This window comes from Pelodiscus sinensis, chromosome 19, assembly GCF_052426305.1.
Source record: "Pelodiscus sinensis isolate ZL-2025 chromosome 19, ASM5242630v1, whole genome shotgun sequence".
In the NCBI taxonomy this organism is placed as follows: Eukaryota; Metazoa; Chordata; order Testudines; family Trionychidae; genus Pelodiscus; species Pelodiscus sinensis.
Window position 1 is genome coordinate 31,190,361 of NC_143070.1, and position 22,258 is coordinate 31,212,618.

General features: G+C 53.5%; 1 protein-coding gene across 1 annotated transcript in view; it reads left to right on the forward strand.

The window, feature by feature from the left end:
- The window catches only part of LOC149522922 (butyrophilin subfamily 1 member A1-like), an 86,428-nt gene extending 64,379 nt beyond the window's left edge, over nucleotides 1-22,049 (forward strand). The window contains exon 8 of the mRNA XM_089771119.1: nucleotides 20,979-22,049. Within this exon, the coding sequence (XP_089627245.1) occupies nucleotides 20,979-21,538 (560 nt within the window). The 3' untranslated portion in view covers nucleotides 21,539-22,049. The remainder of the gene's footprint in view (nucleotides 1-20,978) is intronic.
- The last annotated feature ends 209 nt before the right edge of the window (nucleotides 22,050-22,258 follow it).

A 22,258-nucleotide genomic window follows, 5' to 3' on the forward strand; every position in this document is an offset into this window, starting at 1 on the left:
GCCCAACGAGACCCCCAGCCCTGAGCCCTGAGCTTCCCCTCTCCCTTCTTCCCCTTGCTTCCCCCTTCCCCCTCCCCTCTCCCACCTTCTCTCCTGCCCTCTCCCCCGTCCCCCCAGAGTTTCATTCCCCCTCCTCCGATGTGTTAAATAAAGACAGGTTAAATTTTTGAAAATACGGGTCTTTTATTTGATATCAGGGGGGGGGGGTTAGGGAAGGGTAAATAGAAGGATGAAAGGGAGGAATGGGGCACGAGCCCCCATTGGGGAGGACTGGGGTGGCTCTTCGGGCTCCTCGGGGTGGATGTTCTCCTGCAGGGCCTCCTGGATCTTGACAACCCCCTGATGGACCTCCCACATGGCAGCCTGCAGTAAGTGCAGCTGGGCTGATAGCAACGCCCCCACAAGATGCACTGGTGTGCCCAGGGGCAGGTTTGGTTCCGTGTTGCAGAGTGCCATGGTGTCCCAAGTGAGGGCAAGCAGAGCGCTCCGAGACACAATTGCTTTGGTGTCCCTCAGCGAGGTGGACCAGCAAGCAGAGAAACCTGAGAACTGTCTGTCTGGGATGGGGGGTCGGGTTCCTTTAAGTATAGACCTTGGCTAGCCTGAGGCAGCAGCCCCACACACTAAGTCTGAGTATGTCTACATTACAAAGTTAATTCGAACTAACAGACGTTAGTTCGAATTAACTTTGATAGGGTATGTCTACACTACAGCACTAATTCGAACTAACTTAATTTGAATTAGTTAATTCGAACTAAGCTAATTCGAACTAGCGCATCCAGACTTAAAAACTAGTTTGAATTAGAGTTTTGCTAATTCGAACTAGCATGTCCACACTGAGTGGACCCTGAACCAAGGTTAAGGATAGCTGGAAGCAGTGCCGGCAGGGCATCAGAATAGGACTTAGAGTGTGGAGCTGCTGCCTCAGACTAGCTGAGGGCTGTGCTTAACGGGACCCGACCCCCACCCCGGACAGACAGTTCTCAGGGGTTCCCCGCTTGCAAAGCAGTCCTGGCTTGGTGTGCCCTGAGTGCCCACACTCAGCACATCACAGCACTCGGCCATCAGCCCGGCTGCACTTGCCGCAGGCTGCCATCCGGGGGAAGGGGGTCAATCTGGGGGCTGCAGGAGAGCTTCCACCCCGAGCAGCCCGCAGAGCCACCCCAGTCCTCCCCATCGGGGGCTCGTACCCCATTCATCCCTCACCTCCTTCCACTTACCCCTCTCTAGCCCCCCTTCCTGACGTACAAAATAAAGGACACGTGTGTTCAAAAATAGAAACTCTCTTTATTGAATAAAACTGGGGGAGACTGGGAAAAGGAGGTGGGAGAGGGGAAGAGAGAGGGTGGGACGGGGGGGCAACTAAAATGATCAGTGGTTTGGAACAGGTCCCATATGAAGAGAGGCTAAAGAGACTGGGATTTTTCAGTTTAGAAAAGAGGAGACTGAGAGGGGATATGATAGAGGTCTATAAAAGCATGAGAGGGGTGGAGAGAGGGCATAAAGAACAGTTCTTCATTAGTTCCCATAATAGAAGGACTAGAGGACACCAAATGAAAGGAATGGATAGCAGGCTTCAAACTAATAACAGAAAGTTCCTCTTCACAAAGCAAATAGTCAACCTATGGAACTCCTTGCTGCAGGAGGCTGTGAAGGCTAGAACTAGAGCAGAGTTTAAAGGGAACTTAGATCAAGTCATGGAGGTTGGGTCCATGGAGTGCTATTAGCCAGGGGGTAGAAATGGTGTCCCTGGCCTCTGTTTGTGGAAGGCTGGAGATGGATGGCACGAGACAAAGGGCTTGGTCATTGTCTTCGGTCCATCCCCTCCAGGGTACCTAGTGTTGGCTGTTGTCAGCAGACAGGCTACTGGTCTAGATGGACCTTTTGTCTGATCCAGTACGGCCATTCTAAGCTCAGGGCTCAGGGTCGGGGTCTCACTGGGCCACCTTGATTTTAATGCAAACCTGCTCCTGGGTGGCCAGGCTGGCAGCTCTCCTGCCCTAGATGGCCACTTTCCTGTGCCTAGTGAGGAGGTCTTGGATGAGGTCCATGATGTCCGCACTAGACCAGGCGGGCGCCCGCCTCTTGCAGACCTGGGCAGGCTCCCGGGAGCCACCAGCCTGGTCCCGGGAAGAGGCGGAGGGCTGGGTGGCAACGGGTGGGTGGCTCGAGCCGTGCCAGGTGCAGGGTCTGCTGGCTGGGTGCTGGCAGGCTTGCACATGGCACGGGCACCGTAGCCAGCCCGTGCCCCTTTAAGGGCTCCAGGGCCGGGAGGGGGGCAGAAGAGTTTCCCTGGTGGTGCCCAGAGTGGCCACCAGGGAAATCTGGGGAGGCCTAGCCTCCCACTAGTTCAAATTAAGTGGCTACACAGCCCTTAATTCGAACTAGTTAATTCGAACTAGGCATTAGTCCTCGTGGAATGAGGTTTACCTAGTTCGAATTAAGCGCTCCGCTAGTTCGAATTAAGTTCGAACTAGCGGTTCGCGTGTGTAGCGCCTATGAAAGTTAATTCGAACTAACATCTGTTAGTTCGAATTAACTTTGTTGTGTAGACATACCCATAGGCACTACACATACAAACCGCTAGTTCGAACTTAATTCAAACTAGCGGAGCGCTTAATTCGAACTAGGTAAACCTCATTCCACGAGGACTAACGCCTAGTTCGAATTAACTAGTTCAAATTAAGGGCTGTGTAGCTACTTAATTCGAACTAGTGGGAGGCTAGCCCTCCCCAGCTTGCCCTGGTGGCCACTCTGGTCAACACCAGGGAAACTCTTCTGCCCTCCTCCCGGCCCTGGAGCCCTTAAAGGGGCATGGTCTGGTTACGGTGCCCGTGCCAGGTGCAAGCCTGCCAGCACCCAGCCAGCAGACCCTGCACCTGGCATGGCACGAGCCAGCCACCCGCTGCCACCCAGCCCTCCACCTCTTTCCAGGACCAGGCTGGCAGCTCCCAGGAGCTCAATGTGGACATGCTAGTTCGAATTAGCAAAACGCTAATTCGAACTGGTTTTTAGGTCTAGATGCACAAGTTCGAATTAGCTTAGTTCGAATTAACTAATTCGAATTAAGTTAGTTCGAATTAGTGCTGTAGTGTAGACATACCCTCTGACCCTGATGCCCTTTTAGTACTGGTTCCGGCCAGCCTTACCTTAGAGTCAGGGTCCACTCTGTGGATGTGCTATTTCAAATTAGCAAAATGTTATTTTGAATTAGTTTTTGGGTCTAGATGCGTTATTTTGAATTAGCTTATTTCGAATTAACTAATTCAAAATAGTGCTGTAGTGTAGACATACCCTTACAGTCATTCCTTCTCCTCCCCCAGTCAGTTCCTTGTCCCTTAGTCTCTTTTCATTCTCATCTTTCTGCTCCAGCCCCTCCCTCCTCTTCGCCTCGCCCTGCACCCAGCAGGGCAGAGACCAGCCACAGGCACCTCCCTCCAGAGACAGCAGAGCACCCAGTGCTGGGAAAAGAAACAGACGGACTGAGAGCCCAGAGTCATGGCAAGTGGCAAACGTAAGGCTGAGGGTCAGGAGCCCCTTGAGGAACCAACGACTTCAGCTGGCAGAGGGCTAGATGAACTCATTTGTACCATCTGTCGGGACTATTTGACAGACCCAGTGACTATCGAGTGTGGACACAACTTCTGCCAGGTCTGCATCACCCAGCGCTGTGCGAGAGCAGAGACGGCCTCTTGTCCTCAGTGTGGAAAAAGGTTCCAGGAAAGAGCCTTCAGGCCCAACACGCAGCTGGGCAGCTTAGTGCAGAGCATGAAACAAACGCGGAAAAGGAGACGGAGAGAGGGTGTCTGTATGGAACACGGCAAAGCGCTCGGATGGTTCTGTAAGGATGATGGCAAAGAACTTTGTGAGGACTGTAAAGGATCCCCCGCTCACTGTCTTCACAGGGTGGTTCAAATGGGAAAGGCTGCCCTCAAGACCAAGGTAGGGGCGCTTTTGTTGGCTAATTACATCTCTTGAGGGCCCCATGTCCCCCCACCTCCCTGTGCACAGACACCAGTCCACTGTGACTGGACCTAACCACAGGACCCCATGAGCTTCTGAGACCCCAGCTCTGGGTCTCTCTGCACTCCCAGCTGCAGATCCCACGTCTGTTTCCCTTCATTGAGCCAGGGTCCTGTGTGAAACCACAGCAGCCAGGCTGCAGCCCTCCCAGGCGCCCAGTAAGTTACACACAGATTTCTAGCTGGCTGTGGGCACTCTGGGATCTCCATTGACCCCTCCAGGGAAACTGTGTCTGGCAAGCCTGGAACAAAGGGATTTCTTAACCACAGGTGCTGGTATATTTAAGAATGCACCAGAGAATTACCCATCTCCACAACATAACAGAAAGTCCTGAGACAAACTGCCCCCCTCCTCAGAGCCCTGCATGGATACAAAATGTGAATCTGCAACCAGCCTGTGAACTGCAGAAATTGTCTGTGGATTTGCAGAGATCTACTTACTGGGCTGGACTGAGCTCTGAGCCTGTCTCCCTCCCCCATCCCCTGCATCCGAAGCCCAGTCAGGGTGATCTGTGCAGGCAGCTGCAGGGAGCCTGTGTGGAGCTACAAACCCTTTACCTGCCCTTGGCTGGGTGGGGAGCCTTAGGAAGGTGACATGGCCGGCGGCTGGCTGGGCTGCTCTGAGCCTCCCTCCCAGGCTGTGGCCATATGGAAAATCCATTGTGGCTCCCTTTGGTTCCCGGGCTGGGATCCACACTGACCCAGTGGAGTGGGAGAGGGGGTGACCTGTGAAGCGGCCCAGGTATTGTTTGGCAGAGGTGGAATGTAACTAATTCAAAAACAGTATCTGTGCTGGGGTGGGGAGCCCCGAGTCTTGCTGGCCAGATACAGCGTGTGGGGGAGAAAAAGTGCAGCACCGTGTGTTGCTGCTCCCCCTCACTTCCAGCCAGGGAAATGCAGTGCTGGACGCCACTCATGGGAGGGATTCCTCCAGATTTCAGCCAATGGGAGCATCGGGGAGTGGCAAGGAGTGTGGAATTAGGTAAGTGTCCCCCTCCCACTCCCACCAGGGCCAGCCCCTGCGCTCCCATCCCTCTCCTGTGCCTCCCCTCTCACCCAGATCTTCTAGCCCTGGTCAACTCCTGCACTCCCTCCCCCACACAGCCAGCTCTGGTCCACTCTTGCACCCTCTCACCCTTCCAGACACCCCACCCTCAGTTCACTCCTGCATCTCCTTTCTGGCCAGACCTCCACTCCCAGCCCACTCCAGCATCTTACCTCCCACCCAGACTCCCACCCTCACCCCCATCCCTATCCCACTTCCTGGCAACCCTCTCCCACACAGTGAACTCATTCTTTTGGCCTCACCTCATAGCCAGGGCGGGAGGGAGGGGGAGGAGAGAGAGACTCAAAATCTACTAACCCCAGGACTCCAAAAGAGTTAATGTGGCCTAGGGAATGTAAGTATTAGGGCCAATACAATTCTGCCTGCCCCAGGTGCTTCTAAGAGACTCTTCAGTGTTTCTGGACCCATATTTTGTCCTAAGAGAGTGAGGCTTGACTCTGGTAATTTTGAACATCAACTGCTTCTGAGGGTGAACAAACGTTTTTGTAAATAATCATTGCACTGCTAAATTAGGGATGTTAAATATCAGTTAGTTGAATCGTTAAATAACCTCATGGATTCTTATCAGTTACTTGACTATACTCTATACTACTGGGGGCAAGGCCGGCAGCCAGTGCACTTCGACCTCACTCCCAAGGAGCACCCTGCTACTCCGTGCTGCTGCCTCTGTATCTAAGGCAGAAGTGTGGGGTTCCAGAGGGGAGCTGGTCTGGGAGGGGAGCCAGTTTAAAAACCAGCTCCCTTTGTGGGCCAGCTGCCTGTCACCCTGTGCAGTTGCCTCTGATAAAGAGGCAGTAGCAGGGGTGGGAGTAGAACCTGTCTGGAGTCTACTGTCTGTAGTCTATAATATTAATCAATAAGCTTTTGCTTAGTAGTTAATTGACTACACTATTACATCCCTAGTTAAAATGCTAAAAATGCACTTCTGAATGGGGACAAAAATAAAAATAAATTTCTGCAATTTTAGATTAGATAGATAGGTAGGTAGATAGGGGGTGTGTGTAAGGATAAATAGATAGATAGATAATGGTGCCCTAAATGATAACTTGGGTGGCTGGAAGTACTGAGAAGCTAGGCATTGCAATGCTGAGCGATACAATGTCTGACTCCAACCAGCAGTATCTCCCAGGCTTTGTTTTCCTCACAGATGAACCCCAAGGAAGAGATGGAGCTGCTGAAGAAAGCGAGGGAGGAGATTTCAAAGCTGGAATTCCTGAAGCAGAATAAACCCACAGACTGGGGAGTAAGTGTCTGGGGTTTCGGTTAATCTCATTTCATTCCTGTGTGTTAAGGGATTTGCAAGAGACTCTTGATCAACAGAGGCAACACCAGCACAATATTGTTGTTAATTCACCCCCTCGGGAGCTGGTGGCCAGGCGGCTGGAAGAATTCTTCCCATGGCTGAGGCCGGCTCTGCACTAAAAGCCCAGCCCAGCGACACGGCTTAGGGCTGTGAAAGGCCCACACTGAGCGGCGCGGTGAGGCCAACTGACGTCCCAGTGTGGACAGGGCTGTGTGGCAGGGAGAGTTAAAATCTTAAAATCAGGAATAAGGGATCTTTCAGAAAAGGCTTTATTTTCAAAAAGATCCCCATCTAGACTGGCGCTTTTTGCCGGCAAAGCCCCAAGCTGGAAAAAAGTGGCAGCCATTTTTATGCTAATGAAGCGGGGAAGATTTAAATCCCCACTTCATTTGTAATTTCACTGTGTCTAATCTGCATCCCTTTTCCACAAAAGGGGTGCAGTCTAGACACAGCCCATGTGTTTTGTAGAAGAGGAAATGTAAATGGGGTGCCCTTATGCCTCAAAAAATGAGGTTTATAGGCTCTTGTGCAAAAGGGCTTTTTTCTGACAAATGGCCCCATCTACACAAGGGTTTTTTATTGCAAAAACCTCTTCTGCAAAAAGGATCGGAAGAGGATATACAAATGAGAGCAAGAGAGATGCAAATGAGTGCTCTGTTTTCATTTCCTCTTCCGCAGAACACCCACAGTATAGACGTAGCCTGGGACAGCCCTGCTCTCATTCATACCAGCTTGACATGACTGTAGCCCCATGAGCATGGACAGGCTACTCCTGATGTACGCTGGGTCAGTGAGCAGGGGGATCAGTCCTAGGGAGTCCCATGGAGTTACACACATTTCCGGAGAAGCCGTTCTGCACCCGACGTAAGGCTGGGACACCAATTCAGTTTAAAGCACCATTCAAAGTGCTCTCCAATCCGCAGGCCGGCTTAGACTGGTTTGGAAATTGCTGTGTGGGTTGAGGGACAGGAGCAACCTGTGTGGAGCCAATGGAGACTGCAATTCTCCACCCCATATGGTGATTGGTTCCATGCAGAAGTGTTGTAACACAAATAGTTCTCCTTGTTTGTTTTAAACCTGCTGCCTATTCATTTCACGTGGTGACCCCTCATTCTTGTGTTCTGGGAAGGAGGTAATAACTCTTTTACTCACTATTTCCCCACCCATCATGATTTTAGAGATCTCTATCATATCCCACATGGACTATCTCTTTGCCAAGCTGAAAAGTCCTAGTCTTGGTTTCTATCCTCATACAGAAGCTTTCCATGCACCTAATCATGTTTGTTGTCCTTTCTTGCACCTTTTCCGATTTCAAGATCTCTTTTTTGAGATGAAGTAACCACATCTGGATGCAGCATTCAAGACATGGCGCACCATGGCTGCATCGAGACTGGCATGATTTTCCGCAAGTGCTTTTAACGGAAAAGTTTTTCCATTAAAAGCATTTGTGGAAAGAGCATCTAGGTTGGCATGGAATGGCCAATCTAGATGCAGTTTTGCACAAAAAAGCCCCAATCGCCATTTTCGCCATCGGGACTTTTTTGCGCAAAACGGTTCTCAGTTGTCTACACTGGCCCTCTTGCGCAGAAGCATTTGTACAAGAGGGCTTTTTCCCCCCCAAGCAGGAGAGTCATTGTATTTGTGCAAGAACACTGACGATCATACATTAGATCATCAGTGTTCTTGCACAAATTCAAGCGGCCAATGTAGACAGCTAGCAAGTTTTTGCGCAAAAACTTGCCAATCTAGATGCAGCCCGTGGATTTATATGAAGACAATGAAATAGGGATACATAATAAGACAGAGACTCTTATTAATGGTTTTGTATTTCCCGATAAATACTTAGTGAAATGAAAGGGTGGGTGGTTGGGTTGATTTTCCCCAAATATGAATTTTGGAGTTGCAGTTTCACGTTGGGTCAGAGTTAAGGATGTAATATATCATGTGGTGGGCAGAGTTAAGGATGTAATGGTTACTTGAAGGTGACTGTGGCCCAGATCCTCAAAGGCACTTAAGAGTTACTACACCAAAACTTTAAGCTCTTGGAAAATCACTGGCTTAGTATCCTCAGCTCCCTATACAATGAAGGGGAGAATGGTGCCTCTCATCCTATATGGGGCAGAAAGGATGGGAACAGGGGTCTCTCTCACCTTTCAGGAGAGTCGTGGGAGGAATGCAAGTCTCTTCTGTTGTAATGGTTCCACTGTGTGTAAATACGTGCACAGTCCTTGGGCCAGAGTGTAAAAGAGAATAGGTTCTTTGTCTCACAGCTGGGTATCCACCTAGGAAGCAGGGAATGCAAAATCCAGTCCCCCTGCTCTATGAACTATTTAATTCTTTACTCAGAAGTTAGGGGCTTGATGCAGGAACCTCTTGGTGTAACTTCTGGCCTGTGCCATGCAGGGGTCAGCCAAGATGATCCCATCAGACCCTTCTGGCCTTAATATACAGCTCTATGAACATTCATTCACATCTAATATACTTGACACAAAATGGCCTTATATCATCACTTGGTAAGTCTGCTGATAGTTTGTGTGTTCTTTATTCCCTAAAGGAAGAAGTGAAGTCTCAGAGAGAGCAAATTTTTTCTGAATTTAACAAGTTGCAGACGCTGCTGAAAGAGAAGGAGCAGCTGTTTTTGCAAAAGCTGGTGGAGGAGGAGGAGGAGACTCTGCAGAAGCTACAGGATAATACCACCAAACTCTCCCAGCAACGTGCCTCTCTGCAGCAGCTGATTGCTAGGATGGAGGAGAAGTGTCAGCAGCCAGACATTAAGCTGCTGCAGGTGAGTTATACAAAGTTCTTCTGTAATTTCAATTTTCAACAGCCAAGGAAACAAACAGACTCCCACTTCCTGACCATATTATCATTATCATGACTATGGCTGTAGTTAAACAAAAGGAAAAACTATGTAGCACTTAAAGACTAACAAGATAATTTATTAGGTGATGAGCTTTTGTGGGCTAGACCACTTCTTCTGATCATAGTCTCTCCTCTGATCCCACTTCAGAATCTGTAGCATCACAGATTCACACAACATTGCAGTCCATTTCAGCATTATTTAGGCCATGGGGTTCACATTTGGTTCCATAAAGTTAAGGTCCTCAGGATAGGTTCTTTACCTCATTCTAAGTGATATAGGAGCCCACATATAATTTTTAGGACTGTCTCAGGGCCAGATTTTCAGCAGTATTTAGATGCCAAGAGATGCAAATGGGCAACTCATGAGATCTGCAAAACATCAAATAGCTTAGGCTCTGTGCTGATCAGGCCTCAGTTGGAGCGTTATGTCCAATTCTGGGCACCACATTTCAAGAAAAATGTGGAGAAATTGGAGAAGGTGCAGAGAAGAGCAACAAGAATGATGAAAGGTTGGGAGAACATGAGCTAGGAGGGAAGGCTGAAAGAATTGGGCTTGTTTAGTTTGGAAAAGAGAAGATTGAGAGGGGACTTGGTAGCAGTTTTCAAGTATCTAAAAGGGTGTCACAAGGAGGAGGGAGAAAATTTGTTCATCTTGGGCTCTGAGGACAGGACAAGCAGCAATGGGCTTAAACTGCAGCAAGTGAGGTTGAGGTTGGACATTAGGAAAAAGTTCCTAACTGTCAGGGTGGTCAAACACTGGAATAAATTACCTGGGGGGAGGGGAGAGGGTTGTGGAATCTTCATCTCTGGAGATAATTAAGAGTGGGTTAGGTAGATATCTATCAGGGATGGTCTAGATGGTACTGGGTCCTGCTGTGAGGGCCGGGAGCTGGACTCGATGACTCTCGAGGTCCTTTCCAGTTCTAGTGTTCTATGATTCTATGAAAAATGTGGAAACTGCAGAGATGCTTAATGATGTCCTTGTTTTGGTTTTTCACCCAGAAGTCTGGTGTGACTAACCTAGTGAATGCCTGTGAAAATGGGGTAGGCTCAGAAGCTAAAATAGGAAAAGAACAAGTTTAAAATTACTTGGGTTTTCAAGTCACCAGGGCCTGATGAAATGCATCTGAGAATACTCAAGGAGCTGTCTGAGGAGATATCTGAGACATTAATGACTATTTTTGAAAAGTCATGGAAGACAGGAGAGATTATAGAAGACTGGAAGAGAGCGAATGTAGTGCCTACCTATAAAGAGGGAAATAAGGACGACCCAGGGAATTACAGACCAGTCATCTTAACTTCTGTATCCAGAAAAATTATGGAGCAAATAATTAAGGAATCAATTTGCAAATGTCTAGAAGACAATTAGGCGATGAGTTATCATCAGCATGGATTTTTCAAAAATAAATCATGTCAAACCATCATGAAAGCTTTATTTGACAGGGCAGCCAGCCTTGTGGATGAGGGGGAACTGGTAGATGAGGGATAGCTAGACTAAGGCTTTTGAAACTGCTTTGCATGGCCTTCTCATTAACAAACTAGAGAAATATAACATAGCAGGAGCTACTGTAAGATGGATGCATAACTGGTTATATAGCCATTCCCAGAGAGTAGCTTTCAATAGTTTATAGTCATGCTGGAAGTTCATAATGAGTGGGGTCCCACAGGAATAATTTCTGGGTCCATTTCTGTTCAATATTTTCATTAGTGATTTAAATAATGGCATAGAGAGTAAACTTAATAAAATTTGAGGATGATACCAAGCTGAGAGGGTTGCAAGTGCTTAGGAGAATATGATGAAATTTCAAAATGATCTGGACAAATTGGAGAAATGCTTTGATATGAATAGGATGAAACTCAATAAGGACAAATATTCTTTCCTAAATGCAATATACACATTCAAAATGGGAAATGTGTATCAGGAAGGAGTACGGCAGAAAGGGATCTAGGGGTCATAGTGGGCTACAAGCTAAATATGAGTCAAAACAAATTGCAAAAATAAATATAGTTCTGTGATGCATTAGCAAGAGTGTTATAAGAAATGAGAAATACATTTTCTTCTCTGCTCCACCCTGATTAGTCCTCTGTTAGAGTATTGTGTCCAGTTCTGGTCACCAATTTCAGGAAAGATGTGGAGAAATTGGAAAAAAAATCTATAGAAGAGCAAAAAGTCATTAAAAATCTAGAAAACATGAGCTCTGAGGGAAGACTGAAAGAATTGTGTTTGTTTAGTTTGAAATAGAGAAAACTGAGAGGGGACATGTCATGGCTCCTTCCCCACTCTGGCATGATAAATGCAGAAGTAGGGGCCAGCAAGTACCCCAAAACCTTATCTACCAGGCTTTGGTATGAAACTTGCCCCAAAATCTTAAAAACCTAGATTTTGGGAATAAAACTTCCACTGCCACCACCGAAATATTAATAAAGAGGCCAAGGGAGAGACCATTTGAGGAAATCTCACCTCTAAAGTAAAAAGCAGGACACCACCATTAACCAATACCAGGTTAATAAAAAGAAAGGAGAAACTTTTTATTATTACAACAATATTCCTGTTGCAAGACTAGGGTGTGTCTACACTGCATGGATCCGTCAACGGAGCCATGTAGATGGGGCAGAACGACAAAGGGAAATGAAGCGGCTATTTAAATAATTGCCCCTTCATTTAAATCAAAATGGCCGCCGCACTGTGCCGATCAGCTGTTTGTCAGCACAGCATGGCAGTCTAGATGGGGATCTACTAATCCCAGAATCCTTTGTCGGCAGATCCTTTATGCCTCATGAAAGGGTTCTGAGGTCGGCAGATCCCCGTCTAGACTGCCGTGCTGCACCAACAAACAGCTGATCAGCACAGCGCGGCAGCCATTTTGATTTAAATGAAGCACCTCATTTCCACGAGGTGTACCGGTAGTTCGAATTAGAGATCCTAATTCGAACTACCTACTCAGTGCTGCATGTAGCCGCGGGCACGGAGTTCGGACTAAGGGACATTTAAAAATGGTGGCGCCCGGGAAGATGCAAATGAAGCCTGGGATATTTGCAACTTCAAATGCCTAGTTCGAACTAGGGGGTTAGTATAGACATACCCTCAGAGACAAACGAGGGAAAAACCCAAATTCCTTTATCCCAGTTTGAAAGTCCTTCCTAAATTCCTATTGACCACTCCACCTGGCTAGGTGTAGTTAACCCCTTAGTCCCCCTGCTGCTGGCTAACCCTCATAATCATGACAGGCCATGATAACTATTTTCAAGTACCTAAAAAATTGTTACAAGGAGGAGGGACAAAAATTATTCTCCTCAACCTCTGAGGCTAGGACAAGAAGCAATGGGTATAAAATACAGCAAGGGGGGTTTAAGTTGGACATTAGGAAAAACTTCCTGCCTGTCAGGCTGGTGAAACACTAGAAAAAGTGCCTGGGGAGGTTGTGGAATCTCCATCACTGGAGATATTTAAGAGCAAGTGAAACAGACACCTGTTGGGACTGTGCTTGGTCCTGTCGAGAGGGCAGGGGACTGGACTTGATGACCTCTTGAGGTCCCTTCCTGTTCTATGATTCTAACCAGTGAACTACACACATCTAATTCTGTTATTTACTCTGTCTCCTCAGGATGTCAGGGGCATGCTGGCCAGGTGAGATGCCATGTTCTGTTGCCATCTATTCCTGTCAAGCCTACTGCAGTGGTACCTGAACATCTGAGCGCTAACAGGCTGTGTTCTCCTTAGGAGTGAGCAGGCAAGGCGGCAGGTCCCAGAGCTCAGTGCTGCTGAACTGAAGGCTGCACTCACAGGCCCTGGCATGTTAGAAACGCTGAGGAAATTCGCAGGTAAGGACACACTCACAGCCAGGGCTCTCTGGCTTTTCCTGTCTGCCACCTGACAGTCACCCACATCTACCCCATTCCTAAATCACTGCACATGTGGTACCTTTGGCTGGAAGAGCCCCTTCCTAAATCCAGGCTCCTCTGGGCTCTTCCAGACAAAAGTACCACATGTGCAGTGACACACAGAGACCAACATGTTCACACTGGGCCCCTGTGGGAAAGGGGCACTTGCCTTTGATATTTTAACACTGAAAATGTCTCTGAAGAGACAGGCCCAAAGGCCGGGCCTGAGTCCTGCTTTCCTTGCTACTCATTGTACCCAGTACTAGAACTAGAAACTCTCCCTGCCCCACAGCAACCCCTCTGTCAGCATCCACAGTTCTTGTAGGCAGCATCCTGTTATGTGTCAAAACAAATTAACCCTGGGAGGGTCCCTCTACCAGGACCAAAATGGGCCTCCCACAGTCCTGGGTCCGACCTCCCCCAGGTCAGGGTGTCTAACAGCCTGGCACTGCCCTGTTTTGAGAAACCAGCCAGTCTCCCCACCCTTGCTCCTGTGGGCAGCCCCATCTCCTCTGCCCATCCTGCCCACAGTCAGTGCATTGGCCCAGCCCTGCACCATCTTCTCTGCCACTATCTGTGGGGGTGAGGGTCAAGTCCCTGCCCCTCCTTGGTGCTGGGTACCCAGGGCTGTTCCTGGCCCTCCAGACACCAGCTTGGCAGAGCAAATGTCTCTCAGGCTGGATGGTGTCTGGACCGTGCTGTTGTCAGCCCCCTTGGCGAGACTCAGAGCCGGCATGTTGGATGTTTGCCTGATGGGGTTTGTCCTGCAGCATTAAACATGGTTGGGTAGATGGTGGGGCTGGGGCTGGAACCTAGGTTTGAACTTCCCCTCCTGCCCCCACATTCCCTGGGCTTCAGAGCCTCAGCTCCAGCCTGAGCTGACAGGTCTCTACAGCTGTTGTTGTGCTGTAGCAGGAGCCCCACAAACCTGGGTCTGCCCCGGCTGTGGGACATGCTACCTGAGCTGTGTGGCCAAATCTGTTGTGTCTGCAACAGGGCTGGGCGAGGGGAGCTGGGGGGAGGCTGGGGCAGTCACTAGCTGGGGACACCTGCGCCCCTGGGGCTCTGGGAGGGGCTCTGTGGCCAGTGCTGGTGCTGGGAGACGCTGGGGCAGCGGCAGAGGGTCTGTGCCGCTCGCAGGGCCCAGGGGACACGTCGCTCTGGGCAGAGAGTTCAGGCTGGAGCCGAGTCTCCACTGGCAGCCGGGTCTGTGGGCTGAGATCAGGGCTGGGGGGATTTTCCTGGCCAGGGCACATTTCACAGTCGCTCTGGAGTGTCCCAGCTGGTGCCCTGAGCCCGGCCTGCCTGTCACCGTGTGGGGCTGGGGCTGGGGACAGTCCCTCCCTGCCAGTCACTGGGGCCTGGGCGCCTCAGCTGCTCAGGCAGGTTTGCAGAGGGGCTGGGCAATCGGGTGCTAATGGTTCATCGGCAGAACAATTCGATTTGGGGTCCAGTGAAACTGCTCCGGGCCCCAGGCTGAGTTTGCTGGCGAGTGTCCATGGACAGAGCCAGGTGCCGCCGCTTCCCTTCCAGCCTGTAGCCCAGGGGCGGGGACCCAGCTGGGAGCCCCAGGTCCCATCCCTGTGTGGGGCGGGGCAGGGATGGGAATGTGGGTCCCCCCTCAGGTGGGGGCTGGAACCGCTGGGCTCCGGGGGTCTGACGTGGGGTCCCTCAGTCTCTGCTGCTGCAGATGCTCCCCGGGTCTAAACACGGCCCTGGGCCCTGGGCAGAGTGTGGGGGTGAGACTGGCTCTGCAGCACAGTGGGGCAGCCCCACCTGGGAGCCCAGAGTCCAGCCCCCAGCTCCAGTGACCTGCAGTTACTGACCCATAACTCAGTGAGGGGAGGGGCGCGGCCCCGGCACAGCAGTGTCTGAGGCCGTGGGAGCCGGGTTCCCTTGCACCGATGCACCTGCCCCCGTGCAAACCCCCAGTGCAGCCACGTGGGTGTGAACTGGGACTGGCCCCAGTGCAGCTTCTCCCAGGAGGAGGGGCAGGAAATGGGGAATTGCCCCTCCCCCTGCCCACTGCCCTCATTGGTAACAGCCCATTGGTTTGCAGTTGCACCCCTCTCCCATCCTCCACTGCCCTGCCCCTACTAGGAGCCCTGGGGGGGGCTGGGCTGGGGTGGTGGAGGCCTGTCCCCTCCCCTTCCTATGTCCGTCCTTACGCTCCACCCCTCAATCCCCCTGGCACCTGCCCTTTCCCTTCCCCACCCCACAGCCTCCTGGTGCCGCCTCCTTCCCTCACTGCCCTCCTAACACCTGCCCCCTGCCTCCTTCTTCTCTGTGCCCAGCCCCTCACTGCCCTCTGCCCCCGGTTCTCCTCACGCCCCTCTGCACCCTCACATGTGACTTGCCCCACCCCCCCTCTTCCTCATGCCCCCTCCTTTCACCCCCTCTGCCCCGGCACCCACTGCTCCCTCCCCTCCCCCTTCCTTTTGTCTGCCCCTCCCTTCCCCCTTCTCTCCCCTGGCACCTGCCCCTCCCCCTGCCCTCTGGTGCCCTCCCTTCCCTCGTCCCCTTCAGCCTCCAGTAGCTGCTTCACACCTGGCCCCTTCTTGGCCCTGGTGCCTGTCGCACTCCAGGCTGCACCCCTGAGCCCTGGCACCTGCTGCTTGTACCTTGTAGCCCCTGGCATCCCCCCATTCCCTTGCCCTCCCACCCCCTGGCACCTGCCCCTCCTCCCACACTTTGTGCCCTCTGGCCCCTGGCATCTGCCCCACGTAGGCCTCAGCATGAGCCCTTCCCTCACCCCCTGTGCCTGCCCCTCCCCTCCCCTCTGCCTCCCGATACCTGCACCCTCCCACTCCCCAAACCACTGGTGCCAGCCCCTTTGTGCTCCCCTCCCCCGGCCCCCTGGGCCCATCTCTCCCCGCTGCTTTCCCAGCGCAAGTCCCTGCCTTTGGCCCCCTTTGGGCCCCCTGATGTTTGCTCCTTCCCCTCCCTCCTCCTCCAGCCCATTGGTGCCCTCCCCTCCCCTCTGGGTCCTGCCCCTCCCCTCCCCTTCTCCTAACCTCTGGGTCCTGCCCCTCCACTCACCTTTCCTCTGCCCCCTTGTGCCCTCCCTTCTCCACCCAACTCTCCACCCTCCTCTGCTCCCCTGTTCCCTGGTCCCCACTCTGCCCCCTGGTGCCTGCCCTGCTCCTCTCTGCCCTGCTTGTCTCTGCCCATCTGCTCTGCCCCACCCCCCCCACCCCTGGTACTGCTCCTTCCTTTGCCCATCTCTGTTCTCCTGGCACCTGCCCTGCATGCCCCTCCCCCTTGATAACCACCCTCCCCATGCTGCCCTTTTGCCCCCTGGGGTCTGCCCCCCATGTCCCACCTCTCTATTTCCCCTCATCACCTGGCCGGCCAGTCTCCCACCCCCTCCTTGCCCCTGGGGCCACGTGAGGCCTGGAGAATGTGGGCAGGTGAGGAGAACGTGAGTCAGGAAGTGTCATTTCCCCTTCACTGCACACGGGCCAGGGGCACCCAGTGACGTGACCAGGCAGCGAGACTGACCCACACACCAGGCAGCGTTTCCTCATGCAGCGCAGTCGGCCGGCGGGGCTCTGCCGGGGGTGGGGTGAAGGCCAAAGTCACAGCATGGTCAGAAAGGGCAAGATCCGTTCACGGAGGGTCGCTCCGCCAGTGGCTCTGAGCCAGGACGGGCAGGGATGCGCCAGCCTGATCTGAGTGTCCCTAGTCCCTGTGGACTGGATACCGGGAGTGGGTGACAGGGGAGGGCTCACGAGACGATTCCCTCCTCTGCTCATTCCCTCTGGCTGCTCCAGGGGCTGCAGTGGCAGGAGGCAGGACACTGGGCAGAGGGACCAGGGGTCTGGCCCAATATGGCTGATTTTGCATAAATATTAATTATAATAACAACACCATTAATACAGAAACTCCCCCGGACACTGGCCTGTCGCGCTAGCGATGTCGTGACACGACAGCCTTGGCAATGAATGGATTTGAAAAGTCTTGGCCTCCTAGGAAACGTGTTTTTCTATCCGGTTCCCAGGCACTAAGCAGGGCGCTGGAGTGACGTCTCTGAAACAGTCCCACAGACCCATGTTTTGGCTGCTGCTGTTTGCTGTGTCACTGTTCCCTCTACTGCTCTGTCCCCAATGGCCTGGCACCGGCGCCTTCTGCTGCCCCCCTCCACGTGCCTTCAGCCAGTCCCTCAAGGTCCCACCAGCTCTGGGCGATGGCAGCTCTGAGCGCAGAACCTCGTGGCTAGTGCAGGCCGGGCTCCCCCTCACCCGCACACTGTCCCCAGCAGGGCTCGGCCCTGAGAGCTCGGTGACTGCAGCTCCAGCTGTCACTGAACCAAGCCAAAGGCTCCGTCTGGCCCAGGCAGCTCTGTCTGCACGGGAGAGAGGGGCCGGCAAACCCCTGGGCCACCCGCCCTCTGCTCACCAGCCCCCGGCAGCCCCACCCTGCTCCCCAGCGTAGGGCGTGTGGGGGCGGCCAGGGCTTAACCTGTCACCAGAGAGGGGCCGGGCTCCAGCACGTTTGTTATTTTCCCAACTGATGGGCCAAGCCCAGAGGTGCCGGGGCTGGGAACTGCCAGGCCCAGAGGTCTCAGAGGGGCCAATTGAGTCTGTATCTTAAAAAACCCTCAAAAAACAACGCTTGCTCCTGTAGCACCTGAGAAACCAACAACAAATCTAGTCATCTCTCAGGGTATGTCTACACTAGCCCCTAGGCTATCCTGGGCTTCATTTGCATCTTCCCAGACGCCGCCATTTTTAAATTCCAGCCCGTGGCTACACGTGGCATGGAATAGGTAGCTTGAATTAGGATCTCTGATACTAATTTTGTTTCAGCTACACCAGACTAACACGGCTACATTTCTATCAGTCGTCTCTCTGTTACTCTGTGGGCGCTGCAGGACTTTGTGAGCCCAGAGGTGCCGGGGCTGGGAACTGACGAGCCCAGAGGGGTCGGAGCTGAGCCCTGGCAAACCCAGCACAGATTCGGTGCTGAGGGTCCCTCCCCCAGGCAGGCCCAGCCCAGCCCAGCCCTGCTGCTGCCCGTCACTCAGACACTAAAAGGGTCCCAACATTTCCTGACTCCACATGGCACCTCAGTGGTTTGTGCCCAGCCCCAGGCAGAACGGATCCCGGGCAGCCCAGCTCTGTGGGCCGGGCCCCAGGCAGGGCAGGCGTGTCCCTGGCAATACAGGCTGGGCCTGGCATCATCCCAATCCGGCTCCTCATGAGCTGTCCCGGGGGAGGGGCTCCCCCAGACCCTGTTTACACACTAAGGCTACGTCTAGACTGGCCACAAATTCCGGAAAAGGGATGCAAATTAGGTAAATCAGCATAGGGAAATCCGCGGGGGATTTAAATATCCCCCGCGGATTTAAATAAACATGTCCGCCGCTTTTTTTCCGGCTTGGGGAAAAGCCGGAAAAAAAGCGTCTAGACTGGCACGATCCTCCGGAATAAAGCCCTTTTCCGGAGGATCTCTTATTCCTACCTGAGTATAAGAGATCCTCCGGAAAAGGGCTTTATTCCGGAGGATCGTGTCAGTCTAGACGCTTTTTTTCCGGCTTTTCCCCAAGCCGGAAAAAAAGCGGTGGACATGTTTATTTAAATCCGCGGGGGATATTTAAATCCCCCGCGGATTTCCCTATGCTGACTTACCTGATTTGCATCCCTTTTCCGGAATTTGTGGCCAGTCTAAACGTAGCCTAGTGGTTCAGCCAGGGCAGACGCATCAGCCCCATTGACACCGGCACAGACAGCAGCCGGGAGAGCTTGTCCGGGCCCTGCTGTCACACCTGCCCTGCGTTCTCAGGGGAGAGTCAGGAGCTGCCCAGTGGACCAGCAGAGCGTTCACATGGCCACAGCCCGTGTGTCTCCTGGGCGCGCCTCAGTGCACATCATAAAATATATTCCGCACACGGCTAGGAACAACTGGAGGGAGCACTGCTGTACACCCCCCCAGAGGTCCTAGGGAAATCCCGGCTGGAACCTGCCCCTCCCTTCACCCCCCTCCCTCTGTCCTCATGGTACCTGTTTCTCTTGACGCCATTACCCCCTTCTGCTCCTCTCGTCTGCCCCTCCCCTTCCCTCTCCCAGCATCAGCCTGTCCCCTCCCCCCAGCCCCGCCCCACTGACACCTTCCCATCCCTCCCACTCCTCCTTCCCGTTCCCTTCACTGTCTCCCCCTTGACCCCCGTTAGCCCTGGTGCCTGCCCCTCCCCTGCCCCATTGCTGCCAGCCCACCTGCTTGCCTCTGCCCCCTGCCTTTAATCCCTCCCCCAGTGCCTCTCTAGCCCCCTGGCACCCACCCTTCCCACCCACTGCGAATAAAACCTTCCCCCCCATCTGCCCTGGTGCCTTCCCCATCCCTGTCCACCGGCATTTTTCTCTCCCCCACTCTGCCCTTCTTGCTTCCCCTTTCTCCTCCTGCCCTGCCCCCTCCCCTCAGCACAAGCCCCTTTCCTCTCCCCCACCCCCATCCTGGTACCTGCCCCCTCCTCTCACATTTCCTCCACCTTCCCCTTAGTTCTCCCCTGCCCCTCTCCCTCTGCCCCCCGACCCTGCATCCCTCATCCCCCTCCAGTCCCTGGTACAAGCCCCTCTGGTCACTGCTCCTCTGCCTCCCTGAGGCCCCTCTCTGCCTTCACCTCCGTCAGAACCACAGAACTGGCAGGGACCTCGAGAGCCATCGAGTCCAGTCCCCGGCCCTCACGGCAGGGCCAAGCACCATCCAGACCATCCCTGACAGGTGTGTGTCCAACCTGCTCTTCAATATCTCCAGGGATGGAGACTCCACAACCCCCCCCCCCTTCCCCCAGGCAACTTATTCTAGTGTCTCACCACCCGGACAGGCAGGAAGTTTTTCCTAATGTCCAACCTCAACCTCCCTTGCTGCAGTTTGAGCCCCTTGCTGCTTGTCCTGCCCTCAGAGGCCAAGGGGAACAATTTTTCTCCCTCCTCCTTGTGACGCCCTTTCAGGTACCTGAAAATCACTCTCATGTCCCCTCTCAGTCTGCTCCTTTCCAAACCAAACAAGCCCAATTCCTCCAGCCTCCCCTCCTAGCTCATGTTCTCTCGACCTTTCATCGTTCTTGTTGCTCTTCTCTGGACCCTCCAATTTCTCCACCTCTCTCCTGAAATGTGGGGCCCAGAACTGGACACAAGACTCCAGCTGAGGCCTGAGCAGAGCAGAGCAGAGTGGAAGGACGACTCCTCGTGTCTCGCTCACAGCGCTCCTGGGAATCTGCCTCTCTGGTGCCTGCTCTTCCCTTTGCCCCTCGGCCTGCCTGGGGTCTCCTCCCTGGGCCCCCTTTGGGTCCTGTGGTGCAGGCCCCACCCCATCTCTGCCGCACTGGTGCCCACATCTCCTCCCCCCTCTGCCTCCCTAGGGCCTGCCCTTCCCCACACCCCTCTGTCTGTCCCTGTGCCCCTCTGCTCCCTTCCTCCCCCTCTGCCCTCTGGTGTCCACCCCTCCCTCTGCCCTCCTTGCATCTGCCCCTCCACCCAGCCCCCCAGGGGACTGCCCCTTCCCTCACCCCTCTGTCCCCTTGTGCCTGCTCCTCTTGCCCCACATTGGCCCTACGGTGGCTCCCTCCCCTCCACCCCTCCCCCTCTGCCCCATCATCTGCCCCTCCCCTTCCTCTCCCAGCATTACCCTGCCCCTCCCCCCACTGTCAGCTTGCTGCCCCTCCCCCGCTCCTCCTGCCCTTTTCCCGCTCTGTGTCTCCTCACGGGCAGAGGGGCCCTGACTCCCCTCAGGCAATAACCCCCCCCCCCCCCGCACAGCGATTAACAGGGGGGGGCAGGTTAATTTCCCACTGACCCCAGGGACCCGCCCCTGCCCCCGGCCCTGACTCTGTGACTCTCCCCAGTGGACGTGACGCTGGATCCAGACACGGCTCATCCCAACCTCGTCCTGTCTGAGGATCGGAAACGTGTGAGACTCGGAGACACGCGCCAGGATCTGCCCGACAACCCCCAGAGATTTGACACTTCTGCCTGTGTGCTGGGCGCCGAGGGGTTCGTGGGCGGGAGGCGTTACTGGGAGGTGGAGGTGGGAGACAAGACGAGATGGACTCTGGGGGTCTGCAGGGAATCTGTGAGCAGGAAGGGGGACGTCACATACACACCTGAGAATGGATACTGGGTCGTGTGGCTGAGGGACGGGGGATACAAGGCCCTCACCTCCCCTTGGATCCCCCTCCCCGTGAGCGCCAGGCCCAGCCGGGTGGGGGTTTTCCTGGACTACGAGGTGGGCGAGGTCTCGTTTTACAATGTGACTGACAGGTCCCATCTCTTCACCTTCACCGGCACCTTCTCTGGGACGCTCCGCCCTTTCTTCTGTCCCGGTCTCAACGCTGGGGGCACCAACGCGGCTCCCCTGACCATCTGCCCGGTGCCGGCCCAGGCGGGAGGGGATCCCTGCCCCTGACAGTGACCCCGCGGCACCGACCGGCCCCTCCCAGCGCTGCGGCTCTTCTCCCGGGGTGGGGCCGGTTACTGCAGGTACCTGGATGTTTTGTGCCAACCGGTCACTGCCCCTTTCCCTTTGCAAATGGATTCTCCAGTGGAAAACCGGACACCTGGCAGCCCAGCCCAGGCCGGGTGAATGGGACCCCCTGGCTGGAAAGAACCCAGGCTGCCTTTCCCCCCACCCCAGGTTTGCTCCACCCCAGCACAGGGTGATGCTGGTACGAAACACGGCCAGACAGTGGGTGAGGTTTGCTGCTCTCACCTTCCCTCATCTCCTGCCCCAGGGGGAGCAGATGGTGGGGGAGGGAGAAGGGGACTTTCACACCTGTCAGAGTTTTCTAACACTGTGACATCTCAATGTCAAATATGAAAGAAAAAGAAGTCTTCTAATTTAAAAACTGTTGTTGTTGTAACCAGGAGGCGGCCCAACAACTTTTCCTTTATGTTTCAACAGCTTTTTCTTAAAAATCTATTTTTAGAAATGGAATGATTGACCTTTATTCTTCCCTCACGTCAATATGGACATTTGTATACATCCTTTGCAATTTTCAACTTTCTACCACATATCGTTGGTAATCAAGATATGACCCCTCCCTGCCTGCTCCTGCATCAATTAACACCGCTCTGCCCCATAATGTAAGAACTAGGAGTCACCAAATGAAATTAATAAGTAGCAGGT